Source organism: Schistocerca piceifrons, chromosome 3, assembly GCF_021461385.2.
Source record: "Schistocerca piceifrons isolate TAMUIC-IGC-003096 chromosome 3, iqSchPice1.1, whole genome shotgun sequence".
In the NCBI taxonomy this organism is placed as follows: Eukaryota; Metazoa; Arthropoda; class Insecta; order Orthoptera; family Acrididae; genus Schistocerca; species Schistocerca piceifrons.
In genome coordinates this window covers 341,346,677-341,373,631 of record NC_060140.1, presented here as the reverse complement: position 1 = coordinate 341,373,631, position 26,955 = coordinate 341,346,677, and the positions used below count along the sequence as shown (strand labels likewise).

At 43.7% G+C, this 26,955-nt stretch overlaps 1 protein-coding gene across 1 annotated transcript in view; it reads left to right on the top strand.

Moving 5' to 3' along the window:
* LOC124789932 (nudC domain-containing protein 1) overlaps positions 1 to 26,955 on the top strand; it is a 154,731-nt gene that overhangs the window by 57,118 nt on the left and 70,658 nt on the right. Inside the window, exons 4-6 of the mRNA XM_047257457.1 lie at positions 4,632 to 4,827; positions 10,468 to 10,641; positions 12,143 to 12,362. Coding sequence (XP_047113413.1) covers positions 4,632 to 4,827; positions 10,468 to 10,641; positions 12,143 to 12,362 — 590 coding nt within the window. The remainder of the gene's footprint in view (positions 1 to 4,631; positions 4,828 to 10,467; positions 10,642 to 12,142; positions 12,363 to 26,955) is intronic.

Here is a 26,955-nt window from a genome sequence, read left to right as displayed (position 1 = left end):
TGCTGAGTAGGAGGCTGTGTAGTGCTGAGTGGGAAGAGGGGAGGGGAAAGATGAATGAAGGACAGTGACTAACAAAGGCTGAGGCCAGGAGGGTAACAGGAATGTAGGATATATTGCAGGGAGAGTTTCCACATGTGCAGTTCAGAAAAGCTGGTGTTGGTAGGAAGAGTCCAGATGGCACAGGCTGTGAAGCAGTCATTGAAATGACTTTGTTTGGGCGGCATGCTCAATAACTGGGTGGTCCTGCTGTTTCTCTGCCACACTTTGTTGGTGGTCGTTCATGCAGACAGACTGCTTGTGGGTTGTGTGTAGAAAGCAGCACAGTGGTTGCAGCTCAGCTTGTAGATACTTGACTAGTTTCTCAGTAGCCCTGCCTTCAATGGGATAGAGGATGCTTGTGACTGGACTGGAGTAGCTGGTGGTGGGTGGATGTATGGGACAGGTCTTGCATCCAGGTCTTGCATCCAGGTCTGTTGCAGGAATATAAGCCATGAGGCAAGGGGTCAGGAACAGTGATTGTGTAGGGATGGACAAGGGTATTGTGTAAGCTCATTGGCAGAACACTACTGTGGGGGAGGGGGAGGGGATTGGGGGGGGGGGGGGGAAGGATAGTATGTAGGATATTCTTCATTTCAGTTCCTATCCCTTTACCAGACACTGCCCTGCTCATCACCCCCCTTTACACTAACATCCCTAATGCCCATGGCCTTGCTGCTATTGATTACTGCCATTCCCAATGCCTGAACGATTCCAAACCTACAACCTTCTTCCTGGTCATCGTTACCAGCTATTTCTTCAATCACAATTACTTCTCTTTAGCAGGGATCATCTGTAAACAAATCTGGGATATGTCAATGGGCACCTGCATGATAACTTTAAATGCCAAACCCATCACATGGTTCAGATTCGTTGATGACATCTCTAGTGATCCGGATTGAGGGTGAGGACACCCTATCCACATTCCTCCAGAACCTCAACCCCTTCTCCCCCAGTTGCTCAACCCAACAAGCCACCTTCCGTATTCTTGACTTCCACTTCAAAGATGGCCACATAATTACATCCGTCCATGTTAGAGCTGCCAATCACCACCAATACCTCCACTTTGACAGCTGCCACCTATTCCATACCAAGAAGTCCCTTTCTTACAGCCTAGACACCTCTGGCCACTGCACCTGTAGTGATGAGCAGTCCCTCTCAAATGATACCAAGGCCAAATATACTGAGACCTTCGCAGACCGTGATTACCGTCCCAACTTTGTTCAGAAACAGATCTCTCATTTACCCATTGCCTACCAAACTCCCACCATCTGGCCACCAAGGAGTAATGATATTCTGCTGCCCACCAAACTTACACAATATCCTCATCCATCCCTACACAATCCCTGTTCCCAACCCTTTGCCTCGTGGCTCATATCCCTTAGTAGACTAGATGCAAGACCCATCACCATCGGCTCCACGCGCTCACAAGCATCACCTGTCCCATCAAAGGCAGGACGGCCCGTGGAACCAGTAATGTGCAAGGTTAGCTACAACTACTGTGCTGCTTTCTGTGTGGGCATGACAACCAACAAGCCATCTGTCCATATGAATGGCCACCGACAAACCGTAGTCAAGAGACAGATGGACCCCCCAGTTGCTGAACATGCTGCCCATCCAAACATGCTTCACTTCAATGACTGCTTCATAGCCTGTGCCATCTGGATCATTCCTACCAACACCAGCTTTTCTGAATTATGCATGTGGGAACTATCCCTGCAATATATCCTAAGTTCTCATAACCCTCCATGCCTCAACCTTCATTAGTCACTGTCCTTCACCCCGCCCCCCTCCCAATCCCCTTCCCTATTCCCACTCCAGCACTACACTGCCTGCTATTACACGAAAATCCACAGTCTTTTTACTTCTCACTTGTTCCACTCCCCACCCCTCCCCCCTATACACTCACCCCTTCCCTCAGTCTTAATCTCACGATTCTATCTAGTTACCCAGCCCTCTCCCCAACTCACCCCTATATGCTCCTACAAGCAGCACTATACTGTCCCCTCCTCTATCCTGCTATTCCTCCTCCTCCTCCTCCTCCTCCCTGCCCCAGCCTCCTCCTTACTCCCACCTCCAAAATTTTTTCTCCCATCATGCGCTGTTGATCACAGTCTGGCCTCGGCAGCCAGAGACTGTGTGTGTGTGTGTGTGTGTGTGTGTGTGTGTGTGTGTGTGTGTGTGTAGTCTATCCTGGATTTTCCATTGTTAGGAATTTACTCTTGGTGGCACTGCTGCTTGTTTCTTAAGACCCTTAGTGATACGTAGCAAGCCTGACTTATTGCAAAGACTCATCATCTTCCTATTGAGTTTATTCATAAGATCAACATCTGTCTGTCTGTTTGCAGTGTCATTCAAAAGATTGAAAATCTTATTTTAGCCCACATATGACAATACCACATTGTTGCCCTTTCCAGGTGGCAGAACTACAGTTTCCTTGTCCTCCCACAGATTTCTCAGTGCTACTTATCTTTCCTTGGCTATGTCTGATTTTTAGCATTGGCACCTACGTACGTGCTCTGCATGTTTCATGGTGGACCTCATCTGGTGTGTGAGAAGCTACAACATGTTCCACGGAGCTGATATAATCCCCTATTGGCAGCATTTTTGGAATGGACGTGAAATTTATCCCTTGAACAAGGGTTTTTACTGTACCCTCAGTCAGATGGTTGTCAGTAAAACTAATTACGGCACAGCTACCTACATCTTGTCTTGGATTTTAGTGCAAGCGATCGAATTTTGCTTTCTGATGTGCAGATGTTTTCAGCTGCATTGACTCTGCTTGTGACCGTGTTGTGTTGTCAATCCATTCCCAAGAATCTGCATAGAGTTTAGGCAACATGTAAAGATGGAGATAAGAAGCTTGTGAGAAGTTACATCTAGCATTTGTCAGATGTTGTGCAGTCCCTCTTGCACTAGAGCTATGCTTGCATGGCACATAATCCTATTAGCTGCTGGTGTGTTAATGTGATGCTACACTGTAGCAAACATGAGTACAACATTCAGTGTACTGAGAAGTTGACCTTTCTTTTGCAGAGCTTATCCAACTTGTGTAAATTGTGGAACATCTCCTCACCGTAGAGTGAAGTGACGGGATCTCTCAGGTTTTCTTGGCGTGATTAATGGTGTCAAGTTGTTTCCATTTTAAGCGCAGTATTTAGATGACTGATCCAGGAGGCATCCTCATTAGCTGCTGCGAGTTTTGCAGTTGTGTATACTTGCTGCCTGGACTTTAAACCACATAGTGAGCTATTATTGGTCTCAGAGCCCATGTCTCAGCCAATGATGACGAGATTGAAGAAATGTATGATGACACAAAAGAAATTATTCAGCTAGTTAAAGCAGATGAAAATTTAATTGTGATGGGAGATTAGAATTAGATAGTAGGAAAAATCAGGTTACTTTCCATTCAGAAGGCTGTTGCACGCAGAGATTGTTATATTGACTTGTAAATAATAGATTTCAGCTATCAGCTGTCCTTTTTTAAATTTTATTGGCAGATCAATGAACTGTGGATGAAGCCTGACCAACAGGCATTACATGCCTTGATCAAAAATGATAGTGCATTGAGAATGGCTAGTTTCTAGCTGAAATCCAGACCTGCCAATAAAATTTAAAAAAGGGTGACTGATATCTGAAATCTGTTATTTACAAGCAGGAAAAATAGTTGGTGAATGTGGACTGGGGGAAAGGAGTGAAAGAGGAAACCACCTGGTGGAATTTCACACAGAACATAATTTGTCACTAACACTTGGTTTGAGAAGAATAAAAGAAGGTTGCATGTCTCAAAGACAGTCGCACCGAGAAAACTTGAGAGATCAAGTCCTCAAAGTGGTGCAATCAAACTGTTCAAATACTACATTTATAAAGTCATCAGGATTGAAGTTTAAGAGGTTTGTTTAAATCACTGTCTTATTATTTCAACTTCATGCAACTGTGATATACTGAGACATCAGAGGCTTGAGATTTTGCAGATTCAACTGTCTTAACTCTCTTCCCCCACTGCCTGCAGAATGGTTGTACACATAAATCAAAGTCCTGTACACATTCAGAAAATAACAATAGTGAGTTATCACAAATTAAGTATAATGGTAGCAAATTGTACAAAAAATAGAAAATTGTTTTCTTGGCATTTCTTTTTCATTTAGATGTGTTTCTTACTTACTTTCTATGAAAATATTTCAGTTTGACTGTAGGACTGTATGATGAGGATTGCAGATATCAATGGAGTAAGCCTGGAAAATGTTAAGAGTTAACTACCAAAGTTGTTTGTACCAGTGATTTATCTGCAAGGACATCGCGTAACTGCTTCTTACGTTACTGGCATAATAGTGTGGATAATATGTGAAGTCTAGAAACACACTATTTCATTTGGTGGTTTTTAAACTTTAATGCTTGCTGCTTGTGCTTCTCACTTTTCATGTCTCCATTTCTGTGATTTATGTATATTTGTGGCTTGGTGGTTATGAGGAAGGTTGGTTGATGAAGCTATGGTAATTCATAAAAACAAATTAATGTGTAATGTGAATTCTATTGAACCCTGAAACATAATTTCTTTTTAATTGCAATACACTAAAATAACTGCTGAATTCCAGACAGTGCATGTTGAAGAACCATGTGGAGAGGAAAAAGCTTTTAAAGTGATTCATTCAAGATGTATTTCGGAAGGCGGTCATAAATTCATACACTGCTTGCTACTACATATTGAAACAAGGCCTGAAGAAGAAGTAAAAGAGAGCAAGGAAAAGGGAGTCTTTACCACTTTGTTGGAGTGGCTGATTTTTAATGATGGTGTGTGATTTTTTAAAAAAATATGTTTATGTATTGATGCTGCTAAGCATTTACTCATTTCCTTTAATAAAAAAAAAGAAAGAAAGCCATTTTATTTTCTATATTAACCCCACAGGCATTGATGGAGGTACAGAACCAGATAATGGTCTCGATTTATGTCTAGCATTGCTTTTAAAATATATTATGATTTTCTTGAACTTTCCTTCATGTGTCACTGTGTCAACATGTTTATTTTAGGATCTGTGAATAGATGTCTACCATCACATTCCATATAGGAAAAAAACTTAGTAGTTAAGTTTTCATTCTCATATACAAAAAGATATTGAACACAACTAGCCAAAAATCAGATTAGAAGGTTGATAATGCATTAGTGCTTGGGTACTTGCATTACCTCCTTTCAGTATGACAAACTTTTTGCTGTTTTTTTCAGTTCAGTTCCTGTGGAAGTTTAAGGTAGCGTCTCATTGCTGCTGTAGTCAGTTGCCCTAACACTGTTGCTCAACAGTGTTCACATAGTGTTCAACATGTTTGTAAAACTTCAATCCTCAGTTACTCAAATGTTTGAGAAGCACATCATACATGTGCAGAATTTGTTATATTTAAGCATTTACTACAAGTGGGCAAACAGTGAGCACAATTGGTGACTCAGGTGAATGCTTCCCTTGTCAGATGAAATCTCTGAAGATTTACTTGGCTGTGTAGCTGCCTGTGATCAGTAGATTGGTCTGACACATGCTATTTTCAACCTTCGTAATCTTTTGTTACACTTTGCTTTCTTACTTTTTTATTATTTCAGCTTCTTAACATTTTGTCAGTAATGTGTAGTGGCTGGGGGATTGATAGTTGGGTGCGGAAGTTGACCCCATGCTGCAAGTGCTATCTCTGAGGGAGAGGGGGCTGCAATGCCAAGACAGATTAAGAAATGAGACACTTGAAGCTGTAGGTGAGTTTTGCAATCAGGGCAACAACTTAATTGATGATGTCCAAAGTAGGGAGGATTTAAAATGCAGAGTAGCCATAGTAAGAAATAAATTTATAAAAAACAGGATTTTGTTAACATCTAATATAAACTTAAGTCATAGGAAGTCTCTCTGGAGGATATTTGTTGTTGTTTAGCCTTGTACAAAAGTGAAACATGGATGATAGACAGTTCGGACAAGAACATAATGTGTTGCTACAGAAGAATGTTGAAGATTAGATAAGTACATTGAATAACAAATGAGGAGGTGGTACTGAGTAAAATTGGGGGAAAAGGAAAGTTATGACACAGCTTGATTAAAAGAAAGATCAGTTTACATGCACATTCTGAGGCACCAAGGCTTTGTTAACTTGGTAAATGCAGTAAGTGGAGGGCAGGGGGTAAGAATTGTAGAGGGAGACCAAGGGATGAATGCAGTCAGCAGGCTCTAGTGGTTGTAGGTTGCAGTAATTAAGTTGATATTGAAGAGGCTTGCTCTTTGGACTGAAGACAACAACAACAGACAAAGCACTGAACAGGACAAGATACATATACAGGGTGTCCTAGAAGGAATGGTCAATATTTAGGGATATAAGAAGAATGATCATTTGAAGCAAAGTAGTATAGTAAACAAGGGCTCTAAAATACATACTTTTAAGAGCTAAGAGCATTTCCTTATCTTCGATACTATGAAACAAATCTTTTTGACTGCAAGCTCTTTGTTGTCTATACTTTTAGAGATGGTTGTAATGGACCAAAACAAGAAAAAATTGTCCCATAAACTAGGGCTCTAAAGTGCATACCTTAAGAGTCATGAGCACTATTTCTTCTTCTTTGCTACTGTGAAATGTATCACTCTTACTGAACTAGTGCTCGTAGTCCTTACAGTAGGCATTTTAGAGCCTACGTTTACTAGACTTCTTTTTCTTGTTTTTGTTCTACTATCTCCTCCCAAAATGTGGAAAGCAATGAGATTGCAGTAAAAGAAATTTGTTTCACGGTATCAGAGATGAGGAAGTGCTCATAGCTTTTAAGGTATGCATTGCAGAACCCGTGTTTACTAGATTTTTTGTTTCAAATGATCATTCCTGTCATTTCCCTGATAATTACCATTCCTTCTGGGCCGTCCTGTGCAAAAACAGTGCATTACGGAGAATAACAAGACTAATAAAGGAAGTTGAAAATGCTACCACGTTCATGCAAGGTAAACAGCTGCATATGAAAATGTACAAGAACTGAAGGCATAAATTGTTGATAGGTAATGTAATCAGTCATAGTTGAACTTAACAAAGTGTTAAAGTTAAACAGAGCATAGGTAGGAGAGGCAACTTGGTTCAGCATCCTTTGTTTTGACATAATCCAACTCTTTTAAATGTGAGCTATTTGGAAATCGCTGCTAACCTTTCTTATGTGCTCATCATGCAATGTGTTGTGGCAAATCCAGAATACACAGCACAATTGGAGGATTAATGTAGTAGACAAATTGGCAAGAATGTCTGTCTACTCTAAAGTGTAAACAGTGAATAACAGCCACATAATGTTACACCACATTTTACAACTCATACAACATTCAAGTAATCAGTCTGTGGCATCATACCATCCATAGCCAGCCACAAGCCACCTGTAAACATGTTTGTCACAAAACATAACAAGAGGACTCACTAAGTGGGCAGTCTATCCATTAGACATAGATGTAGATGGATGAGTACAGATACAAAAGAAGTAGAAATGATGACTGGCAATCAGAGAACCAAGCAGTAAGATATCCATATCATAGATAAGCTCGTAAAATATATTAGATTATAAGTGTATGTAAGGCTTGGCTACATATCGACAAACATGAACAAAGCATAATGAAAAACACCTTAATTATCTACACAGTTGTCCAAAATTAAAGCAACAAATGGAAATTTTTCAAGGTTGTGTCTATTTTGCCGCAAAACAGCACAAACAGGTGATAGTAAAGTAGAAACACTGTAAAGAATACAGAACGTAACGTACATAACTGTAGATAAAAATGATCTTCATTTTTTCCCAACTTAACGGATTTGCGCACACATTCTGAGAACTGGTTAATGTGTTCAGTGTGGGTGTGACCACCTCTGACACCAGTACAGGCCTGACAACAATGGGACATGCTGCGAATGATTTCATCAACCACCCATGCTCTGAGGTCGAGCATTATCTTCCATCAATATGAAGTCTGGGCCCATAGCACCTCGCAACAACTGTGCATGAGCTCTCAAGATCTCCTCACGGTACCTGACAGTAGTTAAATCTTGCTGATTCACCCATACAGTTTCATGAAGAGGTGTTAGTCATCAACATAATCCCTGCCCACACCATTAGGGATGCTCCTTGATGTTCGTCTCTTTCCACAATGTTTGAGTCCTGAAATCGTGTTCTGCGTACCTTCCAGGTGTGAATCTTGAGAATCACTCCAGATCAAATCGGGACTCATCTGTGATAAGAACATTGGCCCATCATTCAACCGCCCAGGTGGCATGCTTACGGCTCCACTCGATAGACATTCCCTTCTATGAAAACATGCCAGAGGTAAATAGACAGCAGGCCTCCAACAATAAAGGCCATTCTGCTGAAGCCCTCTGTACACCATTTGCGTCAATACAACACATCCAGGGGATGGTGCGAGGTCAGATGTCAGTTGCAGTGCCATACTAAGGCGGTTCCATCATGCACTTAAAGGAAAATAACAGTCCACTCTTTCTGATGTTACACGTGGTCAGCCCTGTCCTGGTTTCCAGGATACAGTTTCAGTCTCTGTAAACTGTCACCTCAACTGAGAAACAGACCAATTCACAGTAAGTCATCAGGCCACATCAGTTTGTGACTCTCCTGCTTTCATTCTTCCTATGGTCTCCACAGCAGAGAGTCTGTAGCATCTTCTCTGTGCCATACTGCAAAATCTGTGACTGTGTACACAGTGATTGCGGATGTGGGACTACCCTGCAAACACTACCTCGCTTGATAGATGTCCTGATGCCATTCTTGGTGTGGTTGTACATTGATTGGAATGCCATCTTCCATGCAGAACACAACTGTAACGACATCTGTTGACAGTTTGTATGATTATATCATGAATTTGACACAGGTTGAGGAAGTAGCAATTTGTTGCTTTAATTTTGGCCACCAGTATATATGAAGTAAACTTAAAATTATTTACCAACAAGCAAAATGCTTATTACAGGTAAAATATATAAGACATAATAGATGAGTGACTTCAAAATTATATATTTTACTAATCATGTCAGTTTTGTAGCCAGCCACATCTGTGAAATTGGAAGCAGTGTTCAGATTGTATGAATACATTTTACACAGCAGGCATTGATGTTGTATTGATTCGGTGTTTTGATAGTAAACAAATAAGTCTGCCTGGTTATCTATATTGTATCTATCCATGGCTTTCTGTAGCTTTTAAGCTGTGTATTAGGAGTACACTTGAGACTCACATGATTATTACATTTTGAATTCTGCTGGCTGCTTGGAGATGGTTATTTTGTTTTGTGTAGTTCTAAGTTTATAGTATAATCTGGATCTGTGCTACACATCCAGGTGGGTGGATGGCATGAATTGTTGTTTCTTGACAAACAGTTGTGTACCGAAGAAATCTTTTGTAAGTTAATGTCAAAAGGTACTCTGGAGCTAATTCACTTCTAAATTCTGTTTTGGACCTTTATTGAGATTCCAGTTGGTAGGGGTCCCTTGTTTGTTTTTATTGATTTCAATTTTTTTTTTTCACCACCAGCACTGATGTATGTCTCTCATCTTCGCACTGACTTACTGTCCCCATTCAATATGCATCTTGATTTTCCATTTTGAATGTGTGTTTAGAAACAGCGTTAAGCACTGAAGGTGTAGTTGTGCTGTTGTCAGTTCTACCATGTAGTCAACAATCAGTGGTGGTAGCCTTAATATATGTTTAAAATTTCTTCAGTTTTTGTGAAAGCTTGTTCTATAATATTTTGCTATTGTAGTTGGCAAAGGCCTGATAAATTGGTCTTCTAATACCCCAGTATATTTTGATTAACATTTTCATAGTTGCATTATTAGAATTTGTGCAAGAGGTACTATTTGTTGCGAAGCTTTCCAATGATTTCTTGAAATCTATTGGGATCCTTATTTATCTTCCAACTATTTTGCTGATTACAAATTTTTATGAATTATGATGAACTATTTGGAGGGTTCTTTCACTGTGTTTTGTATATTGTTTTACATTTCCTAATGCACACTTTAGTGTTTTTGTGCTTGTTTAGTTGTCTTTTTCCTTAGCCTGGTAAATCCCTCCCCTCTAGACTTCTGCTATCTTCTGTTACAGAGTCCTGTATTTTTTTAGCACATACCAAACTTTGTCCTCTTTATTCATGTTCACTGAAATGTTTGTGCATAGCATAAACTGTCCAAGGAGCATTATATTTTGGAGATATGCAAGGAAAAATTTTGGGAGTTATTATACCAAATGTCAGTAGTGTCAATACAAAAAACTCACATAAATCATATTTTTAAAGAAGTTTGTTTCCCAATGTGACATGTAAGTTAGTATGACAAGAATAATTTGTGTAACATACTTTTGATGAGATAAAGTTTTGAATTGTGGTATTTACAAGTAGTCTCATCATTATGAAAAAACTGAGTCATGCTTCAAAGTGACATTTCTGTTGCAGGTGGAATAGGAAAGTGGTCATTGCATGCTAGTAGACAGGTATCTACTGTGAAAGGTATTGAGTATGCAGCAATTGAGACCTATTGTACAGCATTGTATGTTGCCAGTGAAAAACCTGTTGTTTTCACAAAAGATTCTGAAAAACCTGTGGAGGACAGAAAAATACCAGAACAAGGTTAGCAGACCATTTTGTGAAAACAGACTTCAGTTATTTATATTTGAATTTTTTCTTTACTCACGTTCTTATTTAGGTATGTTCTCAAATTATCTTTGCAGTTTTTCTTCAGAGGTAAGAATCTAAAGGCACAGTGTGGCACATTCCTTTAAAGTAATGCCCAAATCAGATAGATAACTTGTCTGTATTTTGTACAGTGAAACAAGAACTCAGTGGGCAGCACTGTTCCCAGTCTTTAGTTTGAGAATGCAAAATGATGCTGAGAGTACCGAAACTATGTGGGTGAAAACAAGATTCACCTATAAAACCGTGGCAGCAGTGAGACATTAGCAAGAGACGTCTCTAAAATCACATTATGTGATTGGTTTGGGAGACATGCCAAGCAACTGTATCAAGCCTAATGTAACTGCCAGTGTTCGTCTTTTGCCACATGGACTATAGCCATAAATTGAGTAAACATATAACCAGAAAGGAAACAGGGTTACAGAAGCAAAAATTTCAGTGTACAGTGAATCGTAGGGAGGAAAATCATAATTCTGGAAGGACATAGAAATAGTTGTGTGAAGCATTATATTGAAAAGTTAAAAAAAGTTCAGATTTTTTCTATGTTAGGTATTTACAATGGCGCATGATAATGTTTAGGAAAATGTTGCATTACATACATTCAGTCCAAAGTAAATTCTCTCATGTTTATTCAAATGCATGTAATTGTATTAATAGGACAGCACTGTCCACGATATGACTTAGCATTTCATGTCACATATCCATTTTTCTTCTATATACTTCTGTCTTCATCTGATAGTGTGCTAACGATGTTAGCTTTGGGGATCTTGGTGACTAGTTTATGGTACTACCATGGTCGTTTAATGGCATCAATACGAATAGTTCACCTAGTGGTGAAAATTTAGTTGAAACTTGCTGTCAGATGTGTGGTGGAGTGCACCAGTTTGAAAAACTTTGTTACTCTGATGCAGATTATGCATTCTTCCATTGCCACATTTTATAGAATTACCATATAATATTGTCATTGTTGGTGTTTCATTATCTTATTCAGCTTACATACGGGTGCATTATCTGTGTGACATTTTATAGGAGCTTTCACTTTTGGCTCTGGTTCACATTTGAATTGTAGTAGCAGATTTTTTAATACAAGGGTTGATTCATCATTGTAGACAACAATAAAAATGCAATGATATTATATACTGTGCTGTCTTTGTCTGAAGACTTGATACTAAAAAAAAAATAAAGTAAAATTCTAGTAGTGAGAGCATTTGATGAATAGTGTTACACATTTGTGTATATCTTCTGGTTGTAAAATGTTTTTCTTTTATATAACTGATGCAATTTATGTCTGTTGCTGAATGTGAATATTCATTCTTCATTAGTGAACCAGCAAAAAATTGTAGGTAGCATTATTTCACCTTGCAGCATCTGTTTTTGCACTCTGTCTTGTGCTTGCTTCTTATATTAACTGTCTATATAAAACAAGTTTAATTTACAGAAAATATGCAAAAGCCAAAGCGCTATATGTGGCTTCAAAATCAGGAGGACATCACAGTATGGCTTCAACTTGCGGAGAGTGTTGTGAAGCAGGACATTCATGTTAAAGCATGTGCTGATTGCTTGACTATTACTTGTCGTGGTCAAAATCTCCTGGAAGGGGATACTTGTCACAGGCTTAACACAGAATTACCTGCTGTGTGGACTCTAGAGAAAGGAAAGTAAGTATTAGCATAACATAGTATAATAATTTATTCATACAAGGATCATTTTTCAATGATGTTGGATGTGGCAGGTTAATACAACATATAACAGACCCACCATATGCCACTGTCAACATTTCAAGTGTTTTAGAGCACTTGATTCCATTTTTCACACAAAATTTGATGCAAATTCTTTGCTGTATTTATTATAATGATCTAAAATCGCCGAACACAGGAAAACATGTCTAACCTTTCTATCTGTCAAAAACAAACGAAGTATGCTTACACTTGAAACTATGAACACATGTTCGGGACATGGCTAAAAAAGAAAGATTGATAATCAAATGTACATTGCCCGCCCAATTCGAAGTGACCATACTTTCTGAACAGCCCTTGCAAGTGTGAGTTGTCTACCGTAGAGGAAGGGCTTTTGGCTGAAAGCTCACATGTGTAGTAGTCTTGTTGTACCTGTCTGTGGCTCAACATAGCCTCTGTATGGTGAGTATCAATCTATCCTTTTCATAACATCATTATTCAACTGTATAAATTTATACACATTTAACAAGGGCAGGGCAGATGATCATCCCTGGCCATGTTCAATGAACCATCCTGGTTTTGCTTTTGCCTGAAGTGATCAGCGGAGACTATGGACAACCAAACTCACAGAGACCAGACAGAGCATGAGCCGCCTCCATCCCTAATCTGAGGCACATCTCAATAAATTCACACCTCATTCAGTTTGTACCTACTGTGCAGTACTCTTTATGTTTATTTGTACTTGGAACAACATAGTTTGATAAGATGGTAAATAGTTATTCAGTTATTCATTGCAGCTTTCAAAATGAAATCACTGCATCCACTACGTACACTTGTTGATGACATCAGGACCATGACCATACTGCCATGTCTCTGTTAAACCTCCATGTCCTCCCTTTTGCCTTTCTGAGAAACTGTGTCAGCGGTGAATGGTGAGTGAGTGAGCTATTGAGCTCAAGTAGATGGTCAGACACTAGTATTATGCACTATAGATCTTGGGTAAATAATTTTTCTGAAAAAACATTACATTAGGAACTTTATAATGTGACAGAGGTTGTAAGTTATTTTACTAACCTCCTACTCGTAGTTTTCTTAGCAGTTTTTTAATGGTGTTGTCTAAATTATTTAACAGATATAATTTGTGACTGGCTGTGTGGATAAATGACAAATTATTATTCAATTCTGATACTTGACAAAAAATGTTGTTTAAAGCTTTTAATTTGCTTTTCCTTAGTACATGTAATGTAATGGTCCTACCCCTTCCTAACTAACTAATTAATTAATTAGGGATAGATATGAATGGTTCTGGCCAAGACACTTTGCTGCATCAGCCATGCTAATGGCACTAGTTATTCCTTCTCAATGTAGAACATGGCTGTTTTATTCGCTTACACACTTGTTTTTGTGTCGGTTTGAAGCTCCCTTTGGCATGAACTCACGTTGGATTTGTTCCACCATCCATTTGTTCCATTCCGCTCTCATATACACTTTAAATGGTTTGTTTATCGAGACATCAAGGGGCTGCAATTGTGGAGTAATTCCTCCCAGAATAACAGCAAGCTCTGTATTTCTCTTTCTTAATTTCTTTTTCATGGAATTTTTCAAATGACTATTAAAGTGATGTAGCACAAGGAGAGAACTCTTCTTCAATAAAGCATCTTTCCTTCTCTCCCACACACTGTTAATCCATAATTTCGTACCAGCCTAATACATCCAACCCTTGCCATCTACATGAACACCACCACCTGATGATATTTCAAAAGGTTTTGCATTTTTTTGCACTTGAAAATGATCATTGAATTAAGTTTAGTACCATCAGCACTTATTTTATAGTTACAGTTTTAGGACATTTCGTGGCAACAGTTATGTTACTCTGCACATCAAACATCAGAGGAGTTTCATCCGTATTCGCTGTTTGGCTTAGTTCCACACTGTTTTTCTTTTGATGTTGAATAATAAAGTGACAGATTTGCACATTTAGTCTTCCTCATTTCTTTTTCTTTTTTTTCTTTTTTTTCAGTTCTTTACTAGCCTTCACCCTCTTTTTTCTGTTGTTGGAGAGCCAAAATTGCACTCAGCTGCTCTGTTTCCATGTTTTTCTGCATGTGCTATTACTTTTAATTTATAGCCCACGTCATACAATGCCTTTTATTTTTACCATTACGAAACTAGTTACTAACAAAAATATTGTACTGTTACTGATAACACAAGTCGCTTTCAGTTAAAGTTCACTGGCACCATTGACTGCAATGTCGCATCATAGGTTAGACACTGTTCTGGGTTTGTGATGGCAAGGAGACAATGTTAGCAAGCTTGTGAATCCCTGCAACTCATGTTTGTTGCATTGGTGCACTGCTGTTGCCAGTTGAACCCAGTGTTGACAGATAGACAGGTTTCCCGTGGTATCGAATATATGGCCATTTTTAAGACTGGTGGAAATTTTAAATCGGACACTGGACATGTTGATATCAGTTTAGAGTATGAGATGCACCTGAATTTTGGAGGCAATTTTTCGAAGAAAATAATGCGTATTATAGTCCAGAAAATACAGTAATAACAATGGGAAGTCGTACATTCACGGATTCTTACGTAAATATTCTCTGCTGCACCTTTAACACAGGTAATCAGTTTTGCGAAAGTGTATTGGGTTCACTCTACATGCATGGTGCCTCTTCGAAAACTAGAGACTGATTAACACTATAAACTTAATTGAAAATCTAAAATCAGTGAATACATGTTGTCAGCCTGAGTACTAGTCAGAAATTGCGTTGTGAGTTAGCTTCAATCTTTTGCACTGCCTGCACAGGGTATATTTCTGATTGGTCAGTTTAATCGGCCAATGATAGAATACATTAAACAAAATTCTAATTAAAATATGAGCTTGAGTCTGGTGTTATTGAAGTTAAATTTAAGAAGCTGTTAGTGTGGAGAGTTTTGACAGTCTAGTTGGAGCCATGTATAAACAGTTAATATTATTAATCGGAAGTATGTGTTTGCTGTCAAGACTTGCATTGTGATTCATTGTGGTCTCTACACGAAAACTGACAAACATCATGGGATACCTCGTAATATTGTGCCAGACCTACTTTTGCAGATATTGTGCTGGACCTCCTTTTGCCTAGCATAATGGAACAACTCGATGTGACATGGATTCTACTAGTTGTTGGAAGTCTCTTGCAGAAATGTTGGGCCATGTTGCCTCTATAGCCAGTGCAGGACTTTCCGCACAAACTGACCTTTCAATTACATCCTGTTTTGGGCAATCTGGGTGGCCAATTCATTCACTTGAACTGTCCAGAATGTTCTTCAAACCAGTTGCAAACAATTGTGGCTCAGGGACATGACACTTTGTTGTGTATAAAAATTCCATTGTTGAAGCCTCTGAATGGCTGCAAATGGTCTCTGAATAACCAGACATAACCATTTCCAGTCAATGATAGGTTTTGTTGGACCAGACGACCTAGTCCATTACATGTAATCACAGCCCACACCATTATGGAGCCACCACTAGCTTGCACATTGCCTTGTAGACAAGTTGGGTCCATGGCTTCGTGGGCTCAGCACCACACTCAAACCCTGCCATCAACTCTTACCAATTGAAATCAGGACTGACCTGACCACGCCATGATTTTCCAATCATCTGTGGTCCAACTGATATGGTCACAAGCCCAGGAGAGGCACTGCAGTCATCTTTCTTGGATTAAAGGCCATGAATGTTCCATAGAAGTCAATGAGGGACACACGACAGATGTATCAGTTAGGACTGTGTGGTGAAATGTGGCATTAATAGGTTTTGGCAGCAGACTGAGGAAGCGCGTGCCTTTGCTAACAGCAGGACTAACGGATATGTTCGTCGTGTGTCTCTTATTGACTTCTATGGAAAGTTCGTGGCCTTTGATCCAACAAAGAGGACTTATGGCTGCTCTTGAAATTGCAGCATCTGCGTGTTCTCAGCCTCCAGGAAACAAAATTGCATCCTCACAACCACAATTCTTTCCAGTCCGCTTTGACCTTCCTCCCCCAAGGATGGCTTTTCATCTCATGGGGAGCTATGCTACTCATCCGTGATGACGTTCGTAGTCAACCCATCTTCCTGATTACCTGACTTCAAGCTGTTGCAGTTCACCTCTTCCTTCCTCACGTGACTTTTACCCTTTGTACTGTTTACATCCTTCTGTCATTTGGTGTCACCAGGACAGTCTTCCTCATCCTCTTTTTACTGCTCAGTGACTTTAATGCACACCATCTCCTTAGGGGCTCTCCCAGAACCTGTCACGGAAGTGCCCCCTTGACTGACCTTCTCAACCAATTTAACCTCATCTGACTCAACACAAGAGCACACACATTCCTTTCAGACTCGGCGCACACCTATTCCCATTTGGACCTATCTTTCTGCTCTGCCAGGCTTGCCCCTCATTCTCAGTGGTCCGTTCTGACTGACTCATACTCGAGCGAGCATTTCCCGTGTGCTGTCTGTTTGCTAACACCTACCCACCTCTGTGCACTCCCAAATGGCAGCTTTCTAAGGCCGACTGGTGACCTTCGACAACCCACATTTCCCCAGTTGTGATGATCAGGTAGAATATCTTACAAACATTATCCCCCCCTGCGGGTTCGGGGGTTAGAATAGGCCCGCGGTATTCCTGCCTGTCGTAAGAGGCGACTAAAAGGAGTCTCACATGTTTCGGCCTTATGTGATGGTCCCCTCTCGGGTTTGACCTCCATCTTTCTAAATTCTTCTGAAGAGCGAGCCAATTGGGGAAGGGCGCCTTACATGGTGCACTGTATCCGTCGTGCATTGAGACCTTTAGCCGGCTTTTTCGTCGTTGCAATGGTGTCCCGCTCGTTTTCCATCTCTTGGGCAAGGATCTGTCCCTGGGTGCTATTCCCACGCTGCACTCTGCAGTGTTGCTTTTAACTGCGACGACGACCTTGGACATTTTTGCACCTAAGATCCAGCACGGTAGCCAGTCCGTTGTGGTGGGGCCGCCATGTACCCTGTTGGTTGTAGCCCCCTGACAACACAGGGATCGCTCTACTGATGCCTGCGCCGTTAACTCCCCATGTATGCCAAGGAGTAGATGCCCATCTCCCTGGGGCATCAGGACTCCCGGCAATGGCCATCCTGCCAGGTGGCTATTGCTGTGGCTGGGTGGCGCCCGTGGGGAGGGCCCTTGGTCGGAGTAGGTGGCATCAGGGTGGATGACCCACAATGAAGCGTGGTACATCATCTCTCGCTGGCGGCCAGCCACCAGCAGTCTCTAAGCGTTCGAGGGCTCATTTTAAAGCTAACGTTTGACCCCAAATCGTTCCCCTCCCTGGCCACACCATGGGAGGAACGAAAGGCAATGAATGGCAGTGACGTGTATTCGCCCAGGTATCTCGTCTGTACCAGAGCTGATGGTGACTCGTTTCTGTCTGTGAAGCCTCAGTTCTTTGTAGAACATTTAGAGGACAAGTTTGGGGAGGTGGAGGGCTTGTCCAAAATGCGCTCTGGGTCAGTTTTGATAAAAACGGCATCCTCTGCCCAGTCACGCAGGTTACTTGCTTGTGACAAGTTGGGGGATGTTAACGTTACCATCACCCCACACAAGAGTTTGAATATGGTCCAGGGTATTATTTTCCATCGGGACCTACTTTTGCAGTCTGATGACGAGCTGCGCGCCAATTTAGAGCGCCGTGGTGTACATTTCGTCCGGCGCGTTCATCGGGGTCCGAGGGACAATCAGGTAGCTACCGGTGCCTTCATCTTGGCCTTCGAAGGTGATACATTACCAGAGAAGGTCAAGGTGATGGTCTACCGATGTGACGTCAAACCCTATATCCCTCCCCCGATGCGATGCTTTAAGTGCTGGAAGTTCGGTCACATGTCCTCTCGCTGTACTTCTAGCCTCACATGTCGAGATTGTGGACGCCCATCTCATCCCGATAATCCATGTGCTCTGCCTCCCGTCTGTGTCAACTGCGGGGAGCACCATTCACCTTGCTCGCCAGACTGCAGAATCTTCCAGAAAGAACGCAAGATCATGGAATATAAGACCCTGGACTGACTGACCTACACTGAGGCTAAGTGGAAATTTGAACGGCTACATCCCGTGCGCATGATGTCATCTTATGCCTCCACTGTCACTCCTGCTCCAGCTCCTTCAGCTGCAAGTCATACCGTCAGCTCTCAGAGTCAGAGGACCTCACCTGCCCCCTTGACGATGGGAGCCCCTTCTCTCGCTGTTGCTCCCACACCATCTACCTCGGGAGCAGCACCCACTAAACCGCTGGGGACACCAGTCCCCACTTCTAAGCCAGAGAAGCGTAAGTCTTCTTCGGCTTCTCTCACTTGGAAGGGTTCCCTTGGGTCACTCCCTTCCCAGGTTCCTACCAGTGGCACAGCAGACACCAACCAGTGGCTGCAGACGCCACAGGTTGCTGGTCGACGGCCTTCGCGATCCTCTTCGGTCCCGGAGACTGACTCCAATAAGCCCTCTCAACAACGGCAACCAAAGGAACAGCGAGAGAAAACGACTTTGAAGACCCGTAAGACCAAGACCCCTGCGGTGGCACCTAGTCCACCGCTACCTAAAAGCTCTGCGTCTGACGATGAGGTGGAGATCCTTGCGTCCGCTGAGGACCTCGATCTCGCCGGTCCCTCAGACGCAATGGATAGCACTTGCACGGGTGCTCCATCGGAGGCAGCAGGTGACCCAGCGGCGTAATCTGCCTTCCCAGTCCCGTCACGCCTTTCTCCGCCGTGGACAATACCATCCTCCAGTGGAACTGCAGCGGTTTCTTCCACCATCTAGCTGAGCTCCGCCAACTTATCAGCCTACACCCTTTCTTCTGCATTGCTCTTCAGCAAACTTGGTTTCCAGCAATGCGAACCCCCGCCCTCCATGGCTATCGGGGTTATTATAAGAACCGGGCAGCTTATGAAAGGGTGTCTGGTGGCGTCTGCATGTATGTCCTTAACTCTCTGCACAGCGAGTCTGTCCCTCTCCACACACCTTTAGAGGCTGTCGCTGTTCGGGTGTGGATGCCACAGGCTGTTACCGTCTGCAGTTTTACCTTCCACCGGATGGTGATGTCTCGCAGCATGTCCTGGCTGCGCTGATAGCCCAATTGCCGCCACCTTTCTTGCTATTGGGCGACTTCAATGCCCATAACCCTCTGTGGGGTGGGTCAGTGGAAACAGGTCGAGGTGCCACCATTGCGCATTTATTGTCGCAGGTCAATCTCTCGGTTTTAAATGATGGTGCCTTCACACACTTCAGTGTGGCACATGGCACATACTCCGCCATTGACCTTTCAATCTGTAGCCCTAGCCTCTTACCGTCTGTCCAATGGAGTGTGCATGACGACCTGTGTGATAGTGACCACTTTCCGATCTTTCTGTCACTACCACAGCGTCACTCTTCTGGGCGCCCTAGCAGATGGGCTATGAATAAGGCTGACTGGGACTTGTTCTCCTCCACTGCCACTATTGAGCCTCTCTCTAATGATGACATTGATGCGGTGGTTCAATCGGTCACCACCGGCATCGTTATTGCCACCGAATCTGCCATTCCCCGTTCCTCTGGGTCCCTTCGGCAGCAGACTGTGCCTTGGTGATCGCCTGAGATCGCTGCAGCGATTAAAGATCGCCGGCGGGCGCTACAGCGTCACAAGCGACATCCCTGCATTGAATACCTCATCACCTTCAAACGGCTGCGAGCGCGGGCCCGCCGCCTTATCCGCCAAAGCAAGCAGGAGTGCTGGGAGCGGTATGTGTCCACCATTGGCCTCCATGTCTCTCCATCGCAGGTCTGGGCCAAGATCCGACGCCTCTATGGCTATCGGACCCCTGTCGGCGTCCCTGCGCTCTCACTGAATGGAGCAGTTTGTACCGACTCCGGCGTCATTGCAAACCGCTTAGCAGAGCATTTTGCTATGAGTTCCGCTTCTGCGAATTACCCCCAGGCCTTCCGCTCCATTAAAGAGCGGATGGAACGTCAAAGCCTTTCTTTTCGCACCCACACTTCTGAATCCTACAATGCTCCATTCAGTGAGTGGGAATTTCACAGTGCCCTTGCCGCTTGCCCTGATACCGCTCCTGGGCCAGATAGCATCCACTGTCAGATGCTGAAACACCTTTCAGTAGTGGACTGCAAGCGACGCCTCCTCGACCTGTACAACCGTCTCTGGGTCGAGGGTGAATTTCCGTCACAATGGCGGGAGAGCATTGTCATCCCCGTTTTGAAACCGGGCAAGAGCCCTTTGGAGGTGGACAGCTACCGCCCCATTAGCCTCACCAACGTTCTTTGCAAGCTTCTCGAACGAATGGTGAGCCGGCGCTTGAATTGGGTACTGGAGTCTCGGGGCCTTCGTGGCTCCATCTCAGGGTGGGTTCCGTAAAGGCCGCTCTGCCACCGACAATCTAGTGAGCCTGGAGTCGGCCATCCGTACTGCCTTTGCGCGCTGTCAGCATCTGGTCGCTGTCTTTTTCGACATGCGGAAGGCGTACGATACGACATGGCGTCATCACATCTTTCCACTCTTCATGGATGGGGTCTTCGGGGCCCTCTGCCGATCTTTATCAGAAATTTTCTGTCGTATCGTACCTTCCGCGTGTAAGTCGTGGCCTCATCTAGTTCCTCCCACGTCCAGGAGACCGGTGTGCCACAGGGTTCTGTTTTAAGTGTCTGCCTGTTTTTCATAGCCATTAACGGGCTCGCTGTGGCCGTGGGAAATTCTGTCTCCGCTTCCCTGTATGCTGACGACTTCTGCCTTTACTACAGCTCTACTGGCATTGCAGCTGCTGAACGTCAGCTACAGGGCGCAATCTGCAAGGCGCAGTCTTGGGCTGTAGCTCATTGGTTCCAGTTTTCGGCTGCCAAGACCTGGTTATGCATTTCTGCCGGCGACGTACTGTCCACCCGGAGTCGCGGCTTTATCTTGCCGGCGAACTTCTTTCAGTGGTGGAATCACGCAGGTTTTTAGGGGTGGTTTTCGATGCCCAGTTGACTTGGCTGCCTCATATCCGGCAGCTTAAACAGGCGTGTTGGCGGCATCTAAACGCTCTGAGATGCTTTAGCCACGCCCGATGGGGCGCCGACCGATCTACCCTGTTGCGGCTCTACCAGGCGTTAATCCAGTCCCGTCTGGATTTTGGGAGCCTGGCTTATGGCTCAGCATCCCCATCTGCGTTGCGGGTGCCGGACCCCATTCTCCACAGCGGGATACGCCTTGCCACTGGTGCTTTCCGCACCAGCCCTGTGGACAGCATACTAGTGGAGGCAGGTGTCCCTCCACTGCGGTTCCTACGCCATAATTACTGGCTGCTTATGCTGCCCATGTTTTTAGCTTGCCCGGGCATCCAAATTACCGTGTCCTGTTCCCGCAGTCAGTCGTCCATCTGCCAGTCCGTCGGCCCCGGTCGGGTTGTCCGATCGCTGTACGCGTCAGAGCTTCTCTCCAGGCTTGGGTTTTTCCCTGTTCCACCTCCTTTCCGGGCACCTCTGCGTACACCCCCGTGGTGTGTTCCTCGCCCTTGCCTTTGGTTCGACTTGGCACAGGGCTCGAAGGACTCAGTCCCTCCTGAAGCCTTCCGCCGCCGCTTTTATTCCATCCTGGCCACGTATCAGGACTCTGGAATTGTCTACACTGACGGTTCGATGGTTGCTGGTCGTGTCGGGTATGTGCTAACTCTAGGGGACCATTCTGAACAACGTTCCTTGCCGGATGGCTGCAGTGTTTACACTGCTTAGCTGGTTGCCATCTTTCGTGCCCTAGAGTATATCCGCTCCTGCTCAGGTGAGTCCTTCGTTACCTGTAGTGATTCCCTGAGCGGTTTACGAGCTCTCGACCAGTGTTTTCCTCGTTCTCGTCTGGTGATGGCTATCCATGAGTCCCTGCATACTCTTGCGCATTGCGGCCGCTCTGTGGTCTTTGTGTGGACCCCCGGTCACGTCGGCATCCTGGGCAATGAACGTGTTGACCACCTGGCCAAACAGGCCACCAGTGAACCCACCCTGGACGTTGGCCTCCCGGAGACTGATTTGCAGGCAGTCTTCCGCAGTGCAGTTCTCTCGCTTTGGGACACTGAATGGCGCAATCTGCCCACGCCAAACAAACTCCGTTCTCTCAAGGCGACGACACATGTGTGGCAGTCATCCATGCGAGCCGTTCGCAGAGATTCAGTTCTTCTTTGTCGGCTCCACATTGGCCACACCTGACTGTCTCACAGTTATTTATTGCGTCGTGAGGACCCGCCTCTCTGTCGCTGTGGGGCGGTTATGACGGGGGTTCACATTTTATTAACTTGTCCACTTTTAACTGTGCTCAGGCAGACATTTGCGCTGCCTGATACGCTCCCTGCCCTTTTACTAGATGACTCTGCCATGGTGGACTTAGTTTTGCGTTTTATTCGGGCAGGGGGTTTTTATGGTTTAATCTGAGTGCTTAAGTTTTTTAGTGTTGATTCTGGCTTTTAGCCTCTGATTTTAAAGTGAGTTTTTAATGTGTTCTTGGTGGTTGGCTTTTCCTCTTTTTTTTTTCTCTATGGTCGGCCAACCACCGTCACCCTCTGTGTGTTTTAATTTGTTTTGTCTGATCTCTGTCGGAGTCTTTCTCGTCCTGTGTCATCTGACGTCTTTCCTGCTGTTCGTTTTTTATTCTCTTTGGGCGGTTTTAAATTTTTTGGAACAAGGGACTGATGACCTTCGCAGTCTGGTCCCTTTAATCCCACAAACCAACCAACCAACAAACATTATCCTTACCACCGCAGAACGTCCCATTCCTCGCACATCCACTTTACCGCACCATCTCCCGGTCCCTTGGTGGGCTGAGACGTGCCTTGATGCCATTTGCACGCGGAAATGTGCTCTCCGTGTTTTTAACTATCGTCCTACGTTGGCAAACTGCATTTGTTATAAACAGTTGCATGCACAGTGCCGTCACATTCTTCGGGATAGCAAAAAAGATAGCTGGATTTCATTTATTAGTTGTTTTAACAGTTCCACTCCCTCTTCCATCATGTGAGACGACGTCTGGTAGCTCTCCGGGATCAAGTTCCACTCTCCAATTGCCAGCCTGACGGTAGCAGACGATGTCATAGTGGACCCTACTGCTATCTCCAGCATCTTGGGCCACCATTTTGTGGAGATTTTGAGCTCCACCCACTATCACCCTGCCTTACTCCATCAGAAATGAGTGGAAGAGGTTAGGGTGATACCCTTCTCATCTCAGAATCATAAGTGCTACAATGCTGCCTTTACTATGAGGGAGCTAGATCATGTTCTCACTTCATCCCGATCCTCCGCTTCAGGGCCAGACGATGTTCACATTCAGATGTTGCAGAACCTTTCTCCTGCGGGCAAGCACTTTCTCCTTCATAAGTACAATCGCACCTGGGCAGAGGGAATGTTTCCCAGACGCTGGTGCAGAGCTACTGTCATACCCATACCTAAGCCCAGTAAGGACAAACACCTTCCTTCTTCTTATCGCCCCATTTCCCTCACCAGCTGTGAGTGCAATGTTATGAAACGTATGTTTCATTCCCGGCTGGTATGGTGGCTTGAGTCTTGCAATTGCAAACCACTGCATAGTGTGGATTTCAAGCGCACTGTTCTGCAGTTGACAATCTCGTCACTTTGTCAACCCATGTTACGAATGGTCTCCTGCAGAAGTACCAAACTGTGACCAGCTTCTTTCTTTTCTTTTTTTTTTATTCCCTCCTCGATTTAGAGGAAGCTTACAACACCAGCTGGAGAACTGGTATCATCCGTAAACTCTACACTTGGAGATTCCGTGGACGCATGCCTGGTCTCCTTCAGGAATTTTTAACAGACTGGGTTTTCAAGGAACGTATGGGCTCTGCCTTGTTGGACACCTTTATCCAGGAAAATGGTGTGCCGCAGGGTTCCATCCTGAGTGCTGTCCTCTTTGCTACCACCAATAACCCATTTATTGCCTGTCTCCCACCAAGCATCTCCGGCTCCTTTTTCATTGACGATTTTACCATCTACTGCAGTCCTCCATGAAATTGTCTCATTGAGCAGTGTCTTCAGTGATGTCTTGATTGTCTTTACTCATGGAACATTGACAATGGCTTTCAATTTTCCATTGACAAAACCATTGTATCAATTTCTGGTGCAGTTGGTTTCTTCCACTGTCTTTATGTCTTGGGCCTGTTGCTCTTCCTTTCATTGAAACTATGAAATTCTTGGGCCTCAAGCTCCATAGGAAACTTTCTTGGTCCTCCCACGTGTCTTACCTGGCTGCCCACTGTATGTGATCCATCAATGTCTTAACGTGTTCACAGTGGTATTACCTGGGAGTAGGTCGTTGTACTGGTCTCTTGTTGATTCGAAACTAGACTATAGGTGTTTCATTTATGCATTGCACGTCTGTCCATCTTACGCCGTTTCAATACAGTCCACCATCATGTCATCCGCTTTGCCACTGGCACCTTTTACACTAGCCCGGTTGAGAGTCTGTTTTGCCGAAGCTGCTAAACTACTGTTGTCATACTGCCGTGACTTCCTCCTCAGCAGGCTTGCATGCCATTTGTCTGCCATGTCTGACCGCATCCTATGTCTCCTTCTTCGATGACTCCTTTGATCACCGGTATGGGGCATGTCCCTCTTCTCTGTTACCTCCTGGAGTTCCCTTTCGGCTCTTGCTACAGCAGCTTAACTTCATGCAGCCTGATACTTTCCCTATGGGTGTGAACCATTCGCCACCTTGGCTTCGTCTGGCAGCCCCTGTTCAACTTGACCTTAACTGTTGGCTCTGTCTCCTTCAGTTTCATGATCTTTGCACAGAACTTCGCAATAGTGTCTTTGTGTACACTGATGGCTCTCAAACTGACTGGTGTCGGGTGTTTTTTGGTATAGGCTTCTGGGACACTGCTCAATATTTACAGTGGAGCTCTTCGTCCTGTATCAGGCCACGCAGTACATACGGAGACACAGGCTTTTCAGTTATGCCATCTGCTCAGAGTCTGTCAGTGCCCTTCAGAGTCTCTGTGTGCTGTACACCATTCATCCCTAAGTGCAACGGACCATAGGAAAGCTGTCACTTACTCATTCTTGGCGGAGCCACTGTGATGCTTATGTGGGTTGCTGGTCATGCTGGTCTGATGGGAAACGTAGCTGCTGATGCTACTGCAAGGCTGCAGTCGTAGTACCTTCGCCCGCTATTTCTTACATTCCCTCTAATGATCTCTCTGTTGCCGTCTGTCAGCAGGTGATGTTACTTTGGCATCACCACTGACCCTCCCTTCATGGGAACAAGCTCTGGAAAATTATACCTCTCTCAGTGACTTGGACAACCTCCTCTTGGCTTTCTTGCATGAGAGGATCATTTTAGCTAGGTTGTGTATTGAGCACTGTCTTTTTAGCCATCACCATCTGTTAAGTGGTGCTCTCCCACCACTTTGTGCTCATTGCCTTCAACCTTTGACAGTTCACCATTTCCTTATGGAATGCCCTTTTTTTAAGCACTTACATTCCAATTTATCTTTACTGTCTGAATTATTGGCTGTTTTAGTGAACGACACATGGGCTGTCGACCGTGTTTTACTTTTTACCCTTCATAGCCGTATGGCAAAGGACATTTAACCCCTAGTTAAGGACCTCTGTTTCTCTATGGCGTATTTTATGAACCTTTCTCAAAGTACCTGTGTTTAGAGGCCTTTTCTTCCTTGGATTGGGCTAACATGTAACTGCTTTTCTTTTCTCTTTCTTTCCTTCTTTCTTTCTTTCTCTTGTGTGTTAGTACTGACAACTCTACGCAAATATTACTGCTCTCGGTCGTTGAGTGAAGGCTGTTGCCACTGTGTTTGTGGTGGGAGGTAATGCCTCAAATTTGGTATTCTCAGCACACTCTTGACATTGTGGGTTAGGAAATATTGAATTCCCTAATGATTTCTGAAGTGGAATGTTCCATGCATCTAGCTCCAACTACCATTCCATGTTAAGAGTCTTTTGTTTCCCAGTGTGCAACCATAATCACTTCATACACCTTTTCACATGAATCACCTGAGTACAAATGACAGCTCCATCAACACACTGCCTGTTTGTACCTCGTGTACGCGATACTACTGCCGTCCGTATATGTGCATATTGCTAGCCCGTGACTCTTTTCACCTCAGTGTATATGCTTCAGTACTCAGTGATCATCTGTTGTATTATGGGTTGGGGAGTGCTAACGATCTGAACTGCTGGCTGATGCATGGTAGTGTAAACCTTTCTACTCTGTACAATAAAATGTGGGTCAATACGTGGCATAAATGCTACTTATCCCCCAAGCAAAAATGTTTAAGATTTTCTGTTTTTTCCTTTTTTAAATTAAAAAAAAAAAAGGTCAACTCAAACCCTCCTTGGACCTTAACATCATTAAAATACGTTTTCTGTAATATAATAAATTTTTGATTTTTCCAAAATTGCAATTCTTATTTACTTCCCAAGGTGCTCAAATGCATTGTTAGACACCATTAATATCTATTACTTATTATAAATTTGGTGATGTGGTTCTTTTTTATTTTATTCTAAAATAATACTCACTATGTGTTTTAACAGTCATGTAGATTTTTTACAACCAC